This window comes from Opisthocomus hoazin, chromosome 2 (assembly GCF_030867145.1).
Source record: "Opisthocomus hoazin isolate bOpiHoa1 chromosome 2, bOpiHoa1.hap1, whole genome shotgun sequence".
NCBI lineage: Eukaryota > Metazoa > Chordata > Aves > Opisthocomiformes > Opisthocomidae > Opisthocomus > Opisthocomus hoazin.
The window spans coordinates 4,891,073-4,906,007 of record NC_134415.1 but is presented as its reverse complement, the minus strand read 5'-3'; the positions used below and the strand labels follow the sequence as shown (position 1 = coordinate 4,906,007).

General features: G+C 57.1%; 1 protein-coding gene across 1 annotated transcript; it reads left to right on the top strand.

Annotated features, from left to right (window-relative positions):
* The first annotated feature begins 5,459 nt into the window (after positions 1 to 5,459).
* On the top strand, positions 5,460 to 14,534 carry DLL1 (delta like canonical Notch ligand 1). The gene is made up of 11 exons (XM_075445425.1): positions 5,460 to 5,606; positions 5,775 to 6,086; positions 7,159 to 7,219; positions 7,471 to 7,728; positions 10,217 to 10,277; positions 10,769 to 10,899; positions 11,047 to 11,216; positions 11,357 to 11,573; positions 12,571 to 13,363; positions 13,483 to 13,597; positions 13,968 to 14,534. Exons 1-11 carry the CDS (start codon positions 5,547 to 5,549, stop codon positions 13,971 to 13,973), a joined length of 2,184 nt encoding a protein of 727 aa, XP_075301540.1. The 5' UTR covers positions 5,460 to 5,546; the 3' UTR covers positions 13,974 to 14,534.
* Positions 14,535 to 14,935: the final 401 nt, after the last annotated feature.

Here is a 14,935-nt window from a genome sequence, read left to right as displayed (position 1 = left end):
GCACACATACCTCCGTAGGGACTAGAAACCTAATTAAAATATTATGCACACTCGAGTACACATAGCTCCACACGTACGCGTCCCTCCGCCGGCGCACCGCTCGCCATATGCCCGCAGCCCTCCGTCCCGGGAAAAAACGGGGGCTGCCCTAATTAACAGCCCCCTCGTCGTCCCCCCTCCCCATTTTGAAGTGACCTTTCCCAGAATCTGGCTGGTTTAGAAATAAAACGCGGCGGCTGATGGGGAGCTCTCAGACCGCAAATCCTCGCCGGGGAGGGAGAGGGGGGCCCGGCGTTGCGGGAAGGGAGCAATTAGGGACAGGGGGGTGTGTGGGGGGGAGCACAAAGCTCCCCCCTAGCCCCAGCGAGCCGGACCCGCAGCGTCCTGCCCGTGCGGGGTCACCGCGACCCGGTGGGACACCGGCACCGGAGCGGGGGGGGTTCGCGGGGTTCGGGGAGGGGGGTCTCAGGGGTCGGGGGGGTTTCTGGGGGGGGGAGCTCGGTGCGGAGACACGCGGTTGGGAGCGAAAAAAGCGCCATGTGGTGGGGAGCAGATGGCTGGCTGGGGGGCTGATGGCGTCTGAAGGCGTGTCATCCCCCTTCAGCGAGGATCCCTGAGGGCTCCCCTTGTCTGCGGCATCAATGAAAATTAAAGCGCGGAGAATGGGTGAATAGCCGGGCCTCGAGTCCCGCTTTTGTTCGCCCCAGCTACTGGTGGGCAGGAGTTAAACTACAACAGCCTCCTATAGAAACACTTAAGTTAAACAGTCTCCCCGTTAGCCCGGCATCTGAAAGGGAGAGGGGGGGGGGGATGGGGGGGGGGGGGATGGGGAGGGAAAAAGCAGAAAAAGGAGCTTTCTGCTTGATTTCCCCAATACAGAATCGCGTGGCATAAATTAAGCCGGGGAAGAATGAGGGCGGTGGGCAGGATCCCGCCGGCTCTCCCGGCGCCCTCCGGTCACGCCCGGCAGCGGGAATCGGGAAATCTGCGCCGCGGCGGGTTAACAAACACCCGGCACCCAAGGGGGGGGGGGGGGGGGGGGATGTTAAGGATTTGGGGGCAAGTTTTTTTCGGGTCTTCACCCCCCTCCATCGCTAGGTTAAAGCCCTCGCGCGTGTAACTTTGGATTTCCAGCGTTTTAAGCGGTGATGGACGGGCGTTCTGCCTCTCGCAGGTGAAAAGCCCCGCGGCCATGGCTCGCTTCTCGCCTCCGCCGACGAGACCCCCCCAGATTTCAACACAGATATTGTGTGTGTGCCCCCACCCCCCGCTCCATTAGCAAACACGATCCGAAGTGGGTTTGTTTGGGCTTTTATTTTTCTCCCCGGGGATAACGCCGCAGCCAAGTTCGCAAAGCAGCGGCAAAGCCTCTCGAAAGAGCTGCTGACGCTAGGTGGCAAAAGGAGCGTGCGGGGAAAGCGGGCGGTGCGGGGGGCCGGGCCCGGGCAGCGGGGACGGGGGGACGGGGAGCGGGGACTGGGGAGCGGGGAGCAGGGGACGGGGAGCAGGGACTGGGAACAGGGGACTGGGGAGCGGGGAGTACGGACTGGGGACAGGGGACCGAGGAACGGGGGCGGGGAGCCGGGAACGGGGACAGGGAAGCGGGGTGCAGGGACTGGTGCAGGGGACTGGGGAGTAGGGGAGTAAGGACTGGGGACCGGGGAACAGGGACCGGGGAGCGGGGACTGGGGATCGGGGAGCAGGGACTGGTGCAGGGGACTGGGGAGCAGGGACTGGGGATCGGGGAGCAGGGACTGGTGCAGGGGACTGGGGAGCGGGGAGCAGACACAGGGGAGCGGGGAGCGGGGACAGGGGACCGGGGAGCGGGGAGCAGGGACTGGGGGGGACTGGGGAGCGGGAAGCAGGAACTGGGGACTGGGCAGCGGGGACCGGGAAGCAGTGAGCAACTGCTCGCTGGGGACAGGGGAGCAGGGTCCAGGGAGCGGGGAGCAGGGACCGGGGAGCGGGGACTGGGGAGCGGGGACCCGCCGCCTGCCCCGCTCCGCTCCGCTCCGCACCCCCCGCGCCGCCCTCCCGGTGCCTGCGGGGGGGCTGCTCCCCTCTCCGCCCAGGTTACCCCCCCCCGCACCCCAAGCATTCCCGTACACTCAAACTTTCGCCGAGGAGCGGGGAGGGGGGAGCAGCGGGGTCCCCGGGTGCAGCTGGCCGGTTCCGCCGAGGTTGGATGTACCGGACCCACGCGTGGGGCGGCGACCGGTTGCCCAGGGCTGGGGGGTTGTCGGGGCACCGGGGGGTGTGGGTGCCACAAGCTCCCCCCGTAAGCAAACGTGGGCAGGCACAGTCCTGGAACAGCCAAGCAGAGCTGAACGAACTCATTAGCGATTTTCTTTTAATTGGTACTCCCCAATGCTTTTACTTTCTGAAGTCTGTAAGATCCCCCCCCCCCCGAGCATTGTAAGATAATTTGTGCCCGAGACATCTGCTTCAATGAAAGTCACATTTTGCCGTGCAAACGCACGTTTCAGCCCAATGAAGTCGCCACCACCGGGCTCTCGGGCCGGCATACCTGCGGTGCGGTTACTGCAGGCAAACGCGCTCCTCCCGCGCACCGGCTCCATCTGCGCCGGAGCGATCCGGTACAGTGCGGCCGGCGGGTACCGGGACGGCAGCACCTCGCGTCCCGGCGACCCCCAGCGTGTTCGGCGGCGGGCCCGGCCCCAGCGGAAAGCCCCGCTCCGGGGGGACGCGCCGGGCTCCTGTCCCCGCTCCCACCCGCCGGGGGGGACCGCTGGAGCGGCGACCACCGCTACCCCCCTCCCGCCAGCGAGCCCTGCCGCGTCTGGGAGACCGAAAGTGCCAGGGTCCGACGGGGGGTAAAAAAAATGAGAAGGTGACGGTTGGTGTAAAGTTGGGTTGTTGCGGGTGGTTTGGGTTTTTCTTTTTTTTTTTTTCTTTTTTTCCTTTTAAAAATTATTTTCCTTTTTAATTTTTTTCCTTTTTTTATTCTGTCTATTTTTCATTTTCTTTTTATTTTTCCCTTTTTTTTACTTTTTCCTTTTTATTTTTTCCTTTTTGATTTTTTCCTTTTTTCCGTTTTTTATTTTTCCTTTTTTTTTTTTTCCTTTTTATTTTTTCCTTTTCTACTTTTCCCCTTTTTATTTTTCCTTTTTAAAATTTTTTTCCTTTTTTATTTTCTCCTTTTAAATTTTTTCCTCTTTTTCCGTTTTTTATTTTTCCTTTTTTATTTTTCTTTTTTCTTTTTTCCTTTTTATTTTTTCTTTTTTATTTTTTTTTCCTTTTCATTTTTTCCTTTTCTACTTTTTTCCTTTTTATTTTTTCCCTTTTTTATTTTTCTCTTTTTTATTTTTCCTTTCTTATTTTTTCCTTTTTTATTTTTATTTTTTCCTTTTATTTATTTTTTTTTTTTTTTACGGAGGGGGGAAGTGCTGGAAGGGATTTCTTTACAAAAAAAAAAAAAAAAAACAACCAACCACCCAACCCCTGGCGGACATTGTTGCAGGGGCGGCAGCGTGCGCCGAGGGGAGCTCTTTCTCTCCCGCGCATTGTGCGGGGAGCAGGTGCTGCCCGCATTACCATACAGCTGAGAGCACAAAGAGCCAACTGATTCAGCCCTCGCACAATAACAAACGGCCCTAATGACAGCCACGCGAGCGACACACACCGAACTCACTTTTTTACCAAGCTGAAGGAGGGGAAAAAAAAAAAAAGGAGAGGGAGAGGACGAGGTTGCCGGTGCCGGTGCCCGCAGAGGGGTGCGGGACCCGGGCGGAGAGGGCGGCTCTCCCCGGCAGCGGTGGTGGCGGGGATGGGACCACCGCACCCGGTTAGACGGGGTCCCCTCCGCGACCCTCACTTCCCCCCCGGGACCCCCTCCTCCGTTCCCTTCCTCTGGCGGGATGAGCGCTGCGAGGATGGGGGGGGGGGGAGCCCCGTCTCGGTGCGCCCAAATCCCCCCCCTCCCCAAATATCCCCCCCCCCCAATATCCCGGGGGAATCGCGGCGTGGATTTCAGAGGATCGACCTCCCCTCGTTGCGGGTCGCTGCCCCCCCCCCCCCCGAAGGTGCCCCTCGGACGCGGTCGTGCCCACCGAGCGGCTTTCGAGGGGGGGTAGGGGGGTGTGGGGGGGGGGCACGGCGGTGGCTCTGCGCGGTGCGGGGTTGGGGGGGGGCGATGACAGCCCCCAGCCCCGGGGCCGTGTCCCCAGCGGAGCTCCCCCCGGGGCCGAGGGGGTGTTCCCCGCTCCCCGGAGCAGAAGCAAGGGGTGGGGGGGGGGGGGATTCTTGCGCTTACCAAATTTGCAGGAATGTAAATGAGCGCGTTTTGTGAGCGCGGAGGGGGGGGGGCGGGGGGGGGGGGAGGAGGGTTGCACATTTTACAGCTCACTGACCATTTGGCGATCCTTTGAGAGGAGGGTTTGGAAAAGTGGCTCCTTTGTGACAGCTCCAGCCAGATTGGGGGGCTGCTCATTTGCATCTCATTAGGCATGCGGGCGGCCGGCGGGATATAAGGGAGGCAGGCGCCCGAGGAGAGGCAGATCCTTCGCGCTTCGCCCTGGGAGAGAGCCGCAGAGCAGGGCAGAGCCGGGCAGAGCCGAGCCGGGCAGGCACCCCCCCCCCCCCCCTCATCCCCCCCGCAGCAGCGCACCCGGCCCCGCTCCGAGCCCCGCTCTTCAGACGCAATCTGCTTATTTTCGTTGGCCGGGATTCCTCGAAAAACAAAAAGTGAGCCCGCAGCGAGGAGAGAGAGCTTCGCTTCCATCGCAAAAAAAAAAAAAAACCGAAAAAAAGGAAAAAACAACAACAACAAAAAAAAGGGGGGGATCAAGGCTCCGACGTGACCCACCCGACACCCGCCGGCCCCGACGTGCGCAGGGCCGCGCAGAGCCCTCCCGCACCGCACCGCACCGCACCGCGCCGGGGATTACCGCCGCTGCCTCCGCAGGGACTGCCGGACCGCCGCCTGCCTCGGGAAGCCTGTCCTCTGCCTCCGCTGGGAATTAAGTTGCTTTTATTTTATTTTATTTTTTAATTTTTACTATTTTTAAATTTTTTTAAATTTTTATTTTTTCTGATTTTTATTTTTTAAAATTTTTTCCGATTTTTATTTTTTCCGATTTTTATTTTTTCCGATTTTTATATTTTCCGATTTTTGTTTTTTTCCGATTTTTGTTTTTTTCTAATTTTTTCTTTAATTTTTTATTTTTTCTTTTTCTTCCTGGAGAAAAGGAGGAGCGCCGTGGATTGGGACAGAACAAGAGTTTAGCAGACCGATCTCCACTTTCTTTTTTCCCCCCCTCCCTTTTTCCTCCGCCGCCCGAAAGAGCTGTCAGCCGCCGGCAGCCTGCACCGAGAGGTATCGCCGCAGAGGAAAAAAAAAGCCAGAGACGCTCCTGAAAGCAGGAAACCGGGACACGAACTCTTCCAGCTCTGCTGGGGCCGGCGGCTTTGCCCGCTGTGGTTCCCCCCCCCCCCCCCCCCCCGCCCCGTTCCCCCGAGAGACTTTTTCCCCTCCGAGGAGCAGAAAAAGGGGAGGAAAACGAGGGGACCGGCGCTGCCCCTCCAAAATGGGAGCTCGGTTCCTGCTGGCGCTCGCCCTCCTCTCCGCTCTGCTGAGCCGCTGCCAGGTAAGAGCCCGCGGGGTGGGGGGCGGAACCCCCCCCTTACCCCCTCCGGGGGGTCCAGCGGGGGGCCGGGGTCCGCCGCTGCCGGGAGAAGCGGGGAGGGGGGGGGGTGTCGGTCGCGGTGATGCCCGGCGGGGCTGACGGGCTCTGTCTCCTCCCCACCCCCCCCAGGTTGGTTGCTCCGGGGTCTTCGAGCTGAAGCTGCAGGAGTTTGTCAATAAGAAGGGGCTGCTCAGCAACCGTAACTGCTGCCGGGGGGGCGGCCCCGGAGGAGGTGGGCTGCAGCAGTGCGACTGCAAGACCTTCTTCCGCGTCTGCCTCAAGCACTACCAGGCCAGCGTGTCCCCCGAGCCGCCCTGCACCTACGGCAGTGCCATCACCCCCGTCCTGGGGGCCAACTCCTTCAGCGTCCCCGACGGCGCGGGCGGCGCTGATCCTGCCTTCAGCAACCCCATCCGCTTCCCCTTCGGCTTCACCTGGCCCGTGAGTGGTGGGGCGGTGCAGGGTGGGCAGGGGGGACACCCCACAACACCACATCCCATCTCATCCCCATCCCATCTCATCCCCATCCCATCTCATCTCCATCCTACCACATCCCATCTCATCCCCATCCCATCTCATCTCCATCCTACCCCATCCCATCCCATCTCATCTCTATCCTACCCCAGCCCATCCCATCTCTATCCTACCCCAGCCCATCCCATCTCATCCCCATCCTACCACATCGCATCTCATCTCCATCCTACCACATCCCATCTCATCTCCATCCTACCCCATCCCATCCCATCTCATCTCTATCCTACCCCAGCCCATCCCATCTCATCCCCATCCTACCCCATCCCATCTCATCTCCATCCTACCCCATCCCATCTCATCTCCATCCTACCCCAGCCTATCCCATCTCATCCCCATCCTACCCCATCCCATCTCATCCCCATCCTACCCCATCCCATCTCATCTCCATCCTACCCCGTCCCATCCCATCTCATCCCCATCCTACCCCATCACATCTCATCTCCATCCTACCCCATCCTACCGTATCCCATCTCATCTCCATCCTACCCCATCCCATCCCATCTCATCTCCATCCTACCACACCCCATCTCATCCCCATCCTACCCCATCCCATCTCATCCCCATCCTACCATATCCCATCCCATCTCCATCCTACCACATCCCATCCCATCCCATCCCCATGTCATGCCCTTCCTACCACATCCCATCCCATCCTATCTCATCCCCATCCCATCTCATCTCCATCCTACCACATCCCATCCCCATCCTACCACATTCCACCCCCATCCCATCCTACCCCCATCTCAACCACATCCTACCACATCCCATCCCACCCCCATCCTCATCCCATCCCCGTCCTACCACAACCCATCCCAGCCCACCCCATCCCACACCTCCTGGCTGCCCCAGTCGGGCGAGCGCCCATCCGAGGGATTGCCAGTCCCCTGGGGGTGTCTGGGGGGACCTGGGGGAGCTGCCTCCCGGCCCTGCCCTCTCTCACTCTCTCCTGGTGGATTGTCTCTTCTCCTTCTTTCCCCAGGGCACCTTCTCGCTTATCATTGAGGCTCTGCACACGGACTCGCCTGATGACCTCACCACAGGTAACTGTCCCAAAACGGACCCTTCCCCAGAACAATCCCAGCCCCTCTCTCCGCGGTGTGCAGCGCGTTCCCCCCATCCCATCCCTGCTCCTCTTCTGGAGACCATCACGAGAGAGACCAACCTGTTGGCACGCAGCCCTACCACACCTCTGCAGTTCCCCTCCCACCGCAGCCCCCCCGTTTGGCATCTTCCTACTCCCCACCTGCTTTGGGCCCCCCTGATTGCGCCTCTCCCCTCCCCCATCGCACAGAAAACCCCGAGCGTCTCATCAGCCGCCTGGCCACCCAACGGCACTTGGCGGTGGGCGAAGAGTGGTCCCAGGACCTGCACAGCAGCGGCCGCACTGACCTCAAGTACTCCTACCGCTTCGTGTGCGACGAGCACTACTACGGGGAGGGCTGCTCCGTCTTCTGCCGCCCCCGCGACGACGCCTTTGGGCACTTCACCTGCGGAGAGCGCGGCGAGAAGGTCTGCAACCCGGGGTGGAAAGGCCAGTACTGCACCGAGCGTGAGTACCCACCTCCTCGTCTGCCCGGGCGCCGGCGGGGCTCGTGGGGGGACCTTTCTCTGACAGCAGGTCCTGGGGGAGCGGGGGAACCAAGCTACTGCACGTGGAGGTCTGGGGCTGCATGCGGGGGACGGGGGGTCCTCAGCGTTACTACAGGGAGTTAACACAGACAGCCCCTACTCCAGCTAGTAAACATCAGTGCTGACATTACACTCTTGCTCGTTTGCTGTGGACAGCAAATCTGATAGCGAAATGCTCAGTGGTGGCCTCAGTGGTGGCTTGGCGATTTATCAGAATATCTCAGGACTACATTTTACACCTCGCCAGCCCTCCAACTCGGGCACGCCGATGCCACCATCCGTGGGGTAGATGGCTTCGGGAGAGGGAGCTGGGCTTTGGCAGCATCCGGCTGGCTGTGGTCTGGTGTGGTTGAGAAAAGCGTTGGGAGGTCCAGGACACTCTCTGGAGGCTCTAGGCCCTCCACTTCTCATCTGGGGCACTCCTAAACGGAGAGATGCTCAGAGGCCGTAGCGCCTGGAGCCACGAGAGCGTCCAGCTTCTTCCCCATCCTCCCTCTGTGCCATTGCCATGATGATTACTACCAAAGAAGTAGTGAGGGACGGGAGTTTTCAAGTTGTTTGGAAGTTGTTGAGGAATGTGGTGCGCTGATCCAGCAGGAGAAGCTGGGACGGTAAGCAGGGGAGCTGGGGATGTCAGGTCACCTCCAGCTTCGTGCAAGATTACTACTGGTTGTAGATCACAGAATCACAGAATGGTCGGGGTTGGAAGGGACCTCTGTGGGTCATCCAGTCCAACCCCCTGGCCGAAGCAGGGTCACCCAGAGCAGGCTGCACAGGACAGACACAGCAGCGCGCACCCAACCGCGCGCGCGGAGCATCAAGCGTGTGACGACCTTCTCCGCGCACACGCGGGCCTGAGGCACGCCGGCGGGTGATGTAGCGGGCGAGCGCTCCTCTCCCGTCCTCGAAGGGCCAGGCAGGCAGGGAGGAAGCGGTCGCTGGCCGTAAAGCAGCCTCATGGTTTGTTTCTTGTCGCGTTTTTGTCTTGCTTCGAGCCCACCTAGGCTGCGGTCTCAGCTGAGCCGCTCGCAAACGAGCCCGGATGGATCGCTGGCGCCGTTAGCAGCCACAGGGATGCTTTCCAGCAGCCCGTGGGCCGATGTTGGGCGATGAACGGCGGGCAGAGGGGCTGGCGTTTCCTCAGGTGGTGTTTTATATAGAAACTGCAGCCTTTCCCGTGACCAGAAGCGCCCGGCCCGGTTGTGGGGTGGGGAAGAAGGAAGCGTCTCGATAACGAGCTCTTTCGGGGCCGTCAGCGCTTTCAGATGCCCGCGCGTCGCTGCTCTTCCCATCGCGGAGCAGCAGGCTGTCCGCCTCTCTTGACTCTAAAAAAAGACAAAAAAGAAGAAAAAGCAGCTTATAACGGCGCCGAAAACCTACCGGGCAGGGGAGAAGTGTCCGCGTCCGCGTGCGAAAAGCGTGTTTTGCCGTTAGCGCGCGGCGCTGCCGGTCGCGCATTGCTCCCCGCCGCCTCGCCCCCCGGCTCCATTCTTTCCAACTCGGAGGCGATCTGATTATCAGCGCCGCTCCGTTCTTTCTTTCCCTTCTTTCTTTCCCTTTCCTCCCCCTTCCCCTCGCACGCCATTGTCTCCGGCTGGCTTTGTTGAATTAAAACTTCGCAGTGCCTGCTTAATGAGTTCCATAACCAGGCGAAGTAATGAGCAGAAGTCCCTTTTTTTTTTTTCCCCCCTCATCCTCCCTCCCGCTGGCCCGCTTCCCCAGCGCTCGCGCCCACCCCTTTTCGGAGCAGGGGGGGAAGGAGGGAGGAAGAACTTTAGACTTACTTGAACGAGATAATAATTAAAAAAAAAAAAGGTGGTTTTTTGTTGTTTTTTGGGGCGAAATCACGCGCGTGCCGTAGATTAGCGGCGGGCAGGGATAGGCTGCGCGGCCGCCGGCCCCGTCGGCTCCGGGGCCGGGGTATTGTTGCAGCGGGGCAGCTGCTGGGACAGAATAGACAATAGAGCAGCTGTCCTGCGCTGGCACCCTGCACGCCAGCTGTCCACCCTTATCGGCGCGCACACTCTTTCGGGGGGATATTAAGAGGTGGAGCTGCGTGTATAGAATCTAGGGGTGGAGGGGGTGGGGGGGGGGAGAAGGGACTTCTGACCCTCACTGGGAAGGGAAGGGGAGGTGGGGGGTGAGGGGACGGGATTGTGAGCCCGCTTTTGTCTGTGTGCAACTGTATTAAGAAGAATGCTCGTCCCCGGCGATAAGTAAAGCGGCCGGTTACGGGGCGAGATCAATGCTCCCGCGGGCTCCGGAGATTAACTCAGCCGCGTTTCACCGCCCCGACCCAGTAAAAGGGGCTCGCCCCCCACCCGCGAGGCGCTCTGGGGAGCGGGCTGGGACGAGGGAGGCGTTCGGCCCCCGGCGCTGACCTCTCCCCCTGCTTGGTTTGCTTACAGCGATCTGTTTGCCTGGGTGCGATGAGCAGCACGGCTTCTGCGACAAACCTGGGGAGTGCAAGTAAGTTTTCCACACCCCCCTCCACCCTCCTGTTCCCTTCTCTGCCTCTAACGCTGCTGGTCCGGTGTTGGGGAAGCCATCGGTCACGCGAAGGGTGGGTTTAAACGCCTGCCTTCATCCTAGGCGGTAATTTGAGAAATCCAGGTGATACCAGATCAAAGTATTCATCTACAAGTCAAACATCGGTGCCATTAATATTCACCTAACGAGTTTACGGCGCTGTGTGTAAGGCTTAGCTGTTATGAGAGCAAACAAATTAACTACCTGGAACCGTGGCTCTCCCCAAGGAAGTGGGAGAAATAGCTGGGACCGATGAAAGCTGCGGTCGGACTCGGTGACTTTCTCACATGAGGGATCGCTGAAGGCTTTCAGGACACTTGATCCCTGGCATCAGCGTGTTTGCAGAGGCTGCGATGGGGTTTCCGACTGCGAGCAGCCAAAATCTGATGAGACTTTGTTGTTGTTTTGGGGTTTTTTTCTTCTTTTTCCAGATGCAGAGTGGGTTGGCAGGGGCGATACTGCGACGAGTGCATCCGATACCCGGGCTGCCTTCACGGCACCTGCCAGCAGCCTTGGCAGTGCAACTGCCAGGAGGGCTGGGGTGGCCTTTTCTGCAACCAAGGTGAGTTCTCCATCCTTGCCTGAGTGTGAGCTTTAAAACGCAGAATGCGAGCGGCGATTTCCAGCTCACCCGCCCTGTGCTAGCCTGGCGAAGGAGCAAGTATCTTCACAGCTCTCTTTTTAAAAAACAAAAAAAATTCTTTTGCAGACCTGAACTACTGCACCCACCACAAGCCCTGCAAGAACGGTGCCACGTGCACCAACACCGGCCAGGGGAGCTACACTTGCTCTTGCCGACCGGGGTACACAGGCTCCAACTGTGAGATTGAAATCAATGAGTGCGACGCCAACCCTTGCAAGAACGGTGGAAGCTGCACTGTAAGTCTGAGTTGCCTGTGCCGTCTGAGACCCCAAGGGCAGAGCTAGCGTCACTTTTACAGAGCTTGAAAACCCCTCTTTGGATTTCTAAGCAACTTCAGATAAATATTTTGAACAGGTCTCTTTCCTTCCCCCTCCAGGATCTCGAGAACAGCTATTCTTGCACCTGCCCCCCGGGCTTCTACGGCAAAAACTGTGAGCTGAGCGCAATGACTTGCGCCGACGGACCATGCTTCAACGGTGGGCGATGCACTGACAACCCTGACGGGGGGTACAGCTGCCGCTGCCCGCTGGGTTACTCCGGCTTCAACTGTGAAAAGAAAATCGATTACTGCAGCTCCAGCCCTTGCGCTAACGGTAAGACCAAACATGCTACGGTAACCTTCTGAAAGGTCCTTCTAGAAGGACACCATCCAGGAGAACACTCCTTCTGGTGTCCTGGAGGATTCTGGTCTGGAGTTCATAACTCCTGGTCTGGAGTTCATAACTTGTGGTCTGGAGTTCAGAACAAGGCCCGCTGATCAATCACGGTCCACGTCGCGTCAATAGTTGACTCAGCGGAGGAACCGTACTTTAAGAAGTACCGGTGTGGTTTGGGCCGCTGCTGCAGACAGCATTTGCTCAAGGGGTGACTGTGGCCAGGTAACTTGGCCTGAAGCTTCATGCATAATAATGTGGAGGATTATACTTGCAAATATTTTGCAAAGACTCTTTGAGGTCTGTGGATGCAAAATGCCACGCAAGTGCTAAATATTATTTCCTGTAATCTGGTAACAGTAAGCTTCCCGTTTTCAATAAAGCAGTGGAGACTTTCCTTACCACAGTCCTCCTCATTCATTGCCAGTCAAACTCTGCAGCCTGAGACGGTGATCTTCACCTGATCTGGACTAACTTTGTTGTCCAAGCTGAGTAAAATGTCAAGAAGGGAATGGGATGGTGAATAAAAAGCACATCTTACAAAAAAAAATTCTTCCTTAAAATACCCCACACTTTTTGTGGTGGGTCAGACTTGGTTGGCGACCATCACCCCGAGAGCTGCAGGCGGGAGGCTGTCAGGTCTGGCTGCCCACCACTCACTCCTCGCTCCCTTGGATGAAGAAATTTTTGCTGTGAGGGTGGTGAAAGACTGGAAAGGGGTTGCCCAGAGAGGTGGCCGATGCCCCATCCCTGGGAACATTCCAGTCCAGGTTGGACGGGGCTCTGAGCAGCCTGACCCAGGTGAAGATGTCCCAGCTTGCTGCAGGGGTTTGGGCTAGGTGGCCTCTGAAGCTAGGTGGCCTCTGAAGCTAGGTGGCCTCTGAAGGTTCCTCCCAACCCAAACCATTCTGTAATTCTACGATTCCATGTCTTGCAGGAGCCCAGTGCGTCGACCTGGGGAACTCCTACATATGCCAGTGCCAGGCTGGCTTCACGGGGAGACACTGTGACGATAACGTGGACGACTGCGCCTCCTTTCCCTGCGTCAACGGCGGGACCTGCCAGGACGGCGTCAACGACTACTCCTGCACCTGCCCGCCAGGATACAACGGGAAGAACTGCAGCACGCCGGTGAGCCGATGCGAACACAACCCCTGCCACAACGGGGCCACGTGCCACGAAAGGAACAACCGCTACGTCTGCGAGTGCGCCCGCGGCTACGGCGGCCTCAACTGCCAGTTTCTGCTCCCCGAGCCGCCTCAGGGACCGGTCATCGTTGACTTCACTGAGAAGTACACGGAAGGCCAGAACGCCCAGTTCCCCTGGATCGCCGTCTGCGCCGGGATTATTCTGGTCCTCATGCTGTTGCTGGGTTGCGCCGCTGTGGTCGTCTGCGTCAGGCTCAGGGTGCAGAAGAGGCACCACCAGCCGGACGCCTGCCGGAGCGAGACCGAGACCATGAACAACCTGGCGAACTGTCAGCGCGAGAAGGACATTTCCATAAGTGTCATCGGTGCCACTCAGATTAAAAACACAAATAAGAAGGTAGACTTTCACAGCGACAACTCCGATAAAAATGGCTACAAAGCCAGATACCCATCAGTGGATTACAATTTGGTGCACGAACTCAAGAACGAGGACTCCGTTAAAGAGGAGCACAGCAAATGTGAAGCCAAGTGTGAAACGTACGACGCGGAGGCGGAGGAGAAAAGTGCAGTACAACTCAAGAGGTACCGCTCACAGCGGAGTGCGGGGGGCAGCTTGACCCTGGAGGGGGTTGTGTGTGTGTCATAGGTAGACTTTGAGCAACAGCCATCTGACCTGTGTTGTCTCTTTTTGCCTTCCATAGTGATACTTCTGAAAGAAAGCGACCGGATTCAGTATATTCCGCTTCAAAGGACACGAAGTACCAGTCGGTGTATGTCATATCAGAAGAGAAAGACGAGTGCATCATAGCAACTGAGGTTAGTATCGCGGCTGGCAGATGGGGCAGCGGGGAGAAGTCTCACGTAGCACACGTCCGGGCGGCTAAACATGGTGGCATGGCGATTCGTGCCTGTTGACATCCAGCCAGCTCGAGTCTGGTGTGCTGCGGGCGTCGTCAAGACGAGCTCAGTGACTGGCTGCCGTGGCCGTTATGGGCGCGACCACTTTCGCGGACAAGGGGACAACGCCAGTGTGGCTGTGGGCTGGTGACCTGCCCCACCGTGTGCTTCGTGCAGAGTCCACTCTTGCCTGGAGTGAAGGCAGCATCCCAACCCTCTACAACCTTACAGCCCTCTTCTTGCTTGCTGTCAACCTCTCCTCATCCCTGCTCGTGTTTTCTCTCACCAGGTGTAGACCAGAGGCGAGATGGCAAGGTGCTTGTTCCGAACAATTTCAGAGGAGACGTGCCCCGATGAATGCTGCTGAAAGAGGAATGGGAGATAGATTCCTTCACTGACTGCTGCTGAGAAACTAAATTCAGGCTTGAGCTGGTTCTCTACTGAAGTTAGCAAAGTGACTGCAAAATAAAGAAACCAGATGGACACCAGGCAAGGGTCTGTGTTCAAGGATTACTGTTGCACTGCCTTTTACGAATTTTATCATTGCACTATGGTCAGTTGCTTTTCTATATATATTTAAATGAATGGACTTAATTACTACATAAGAAGCATGCACTGCCTGAAGTGTATATTTTGGATTCTTATGAGCCAGTCTTTTCTTGAATTAGAGACACAAACACTGCCTTTATTGTCTTTTTTTGATACTAAAATGTGTTTTTACTAGGTGAGAAAAAGTGTGTTATTTTTTTGAATCTGTAAAAATATTTTCATGATAATTGTAAAGCTTGAGTATTTTGTGATGTTCATTTTTTTATAATTTAAATTTTTTGGTAAATATGTACAAAGGCACTTCGGGTCTATGTGACTATATTTTTTTGTATATAAATGTATTTATGGAATATTGTGCAAATGTTATTTGAGTTTTTTTACCGTTTTGTTAATGAAGAAATTCATTTTTAAAATATTTTTCCAAAATAAATATTATTAATGATAACCAGAGTGCTATGTTTATTCCATAACTGATGATAAACTCACCGAACCTTGCGACCGGGCACCCGACAGGCTTCTGTGGACTCGTGGGTGGATGGGGTACAACCGAGACCTATCACAAAGGGTGGGGAACAACTTGTTCTGTATAGACCCCCCTCTCTTTCCCCTCCTAACCTTCTGAACTGTTGACCCCACGGTTGTTCTCACTCTTACCCCAAATGTATCTCAAAACCTCGAGTAATGTTTGTTCAGTCACGCTGGGCTGCG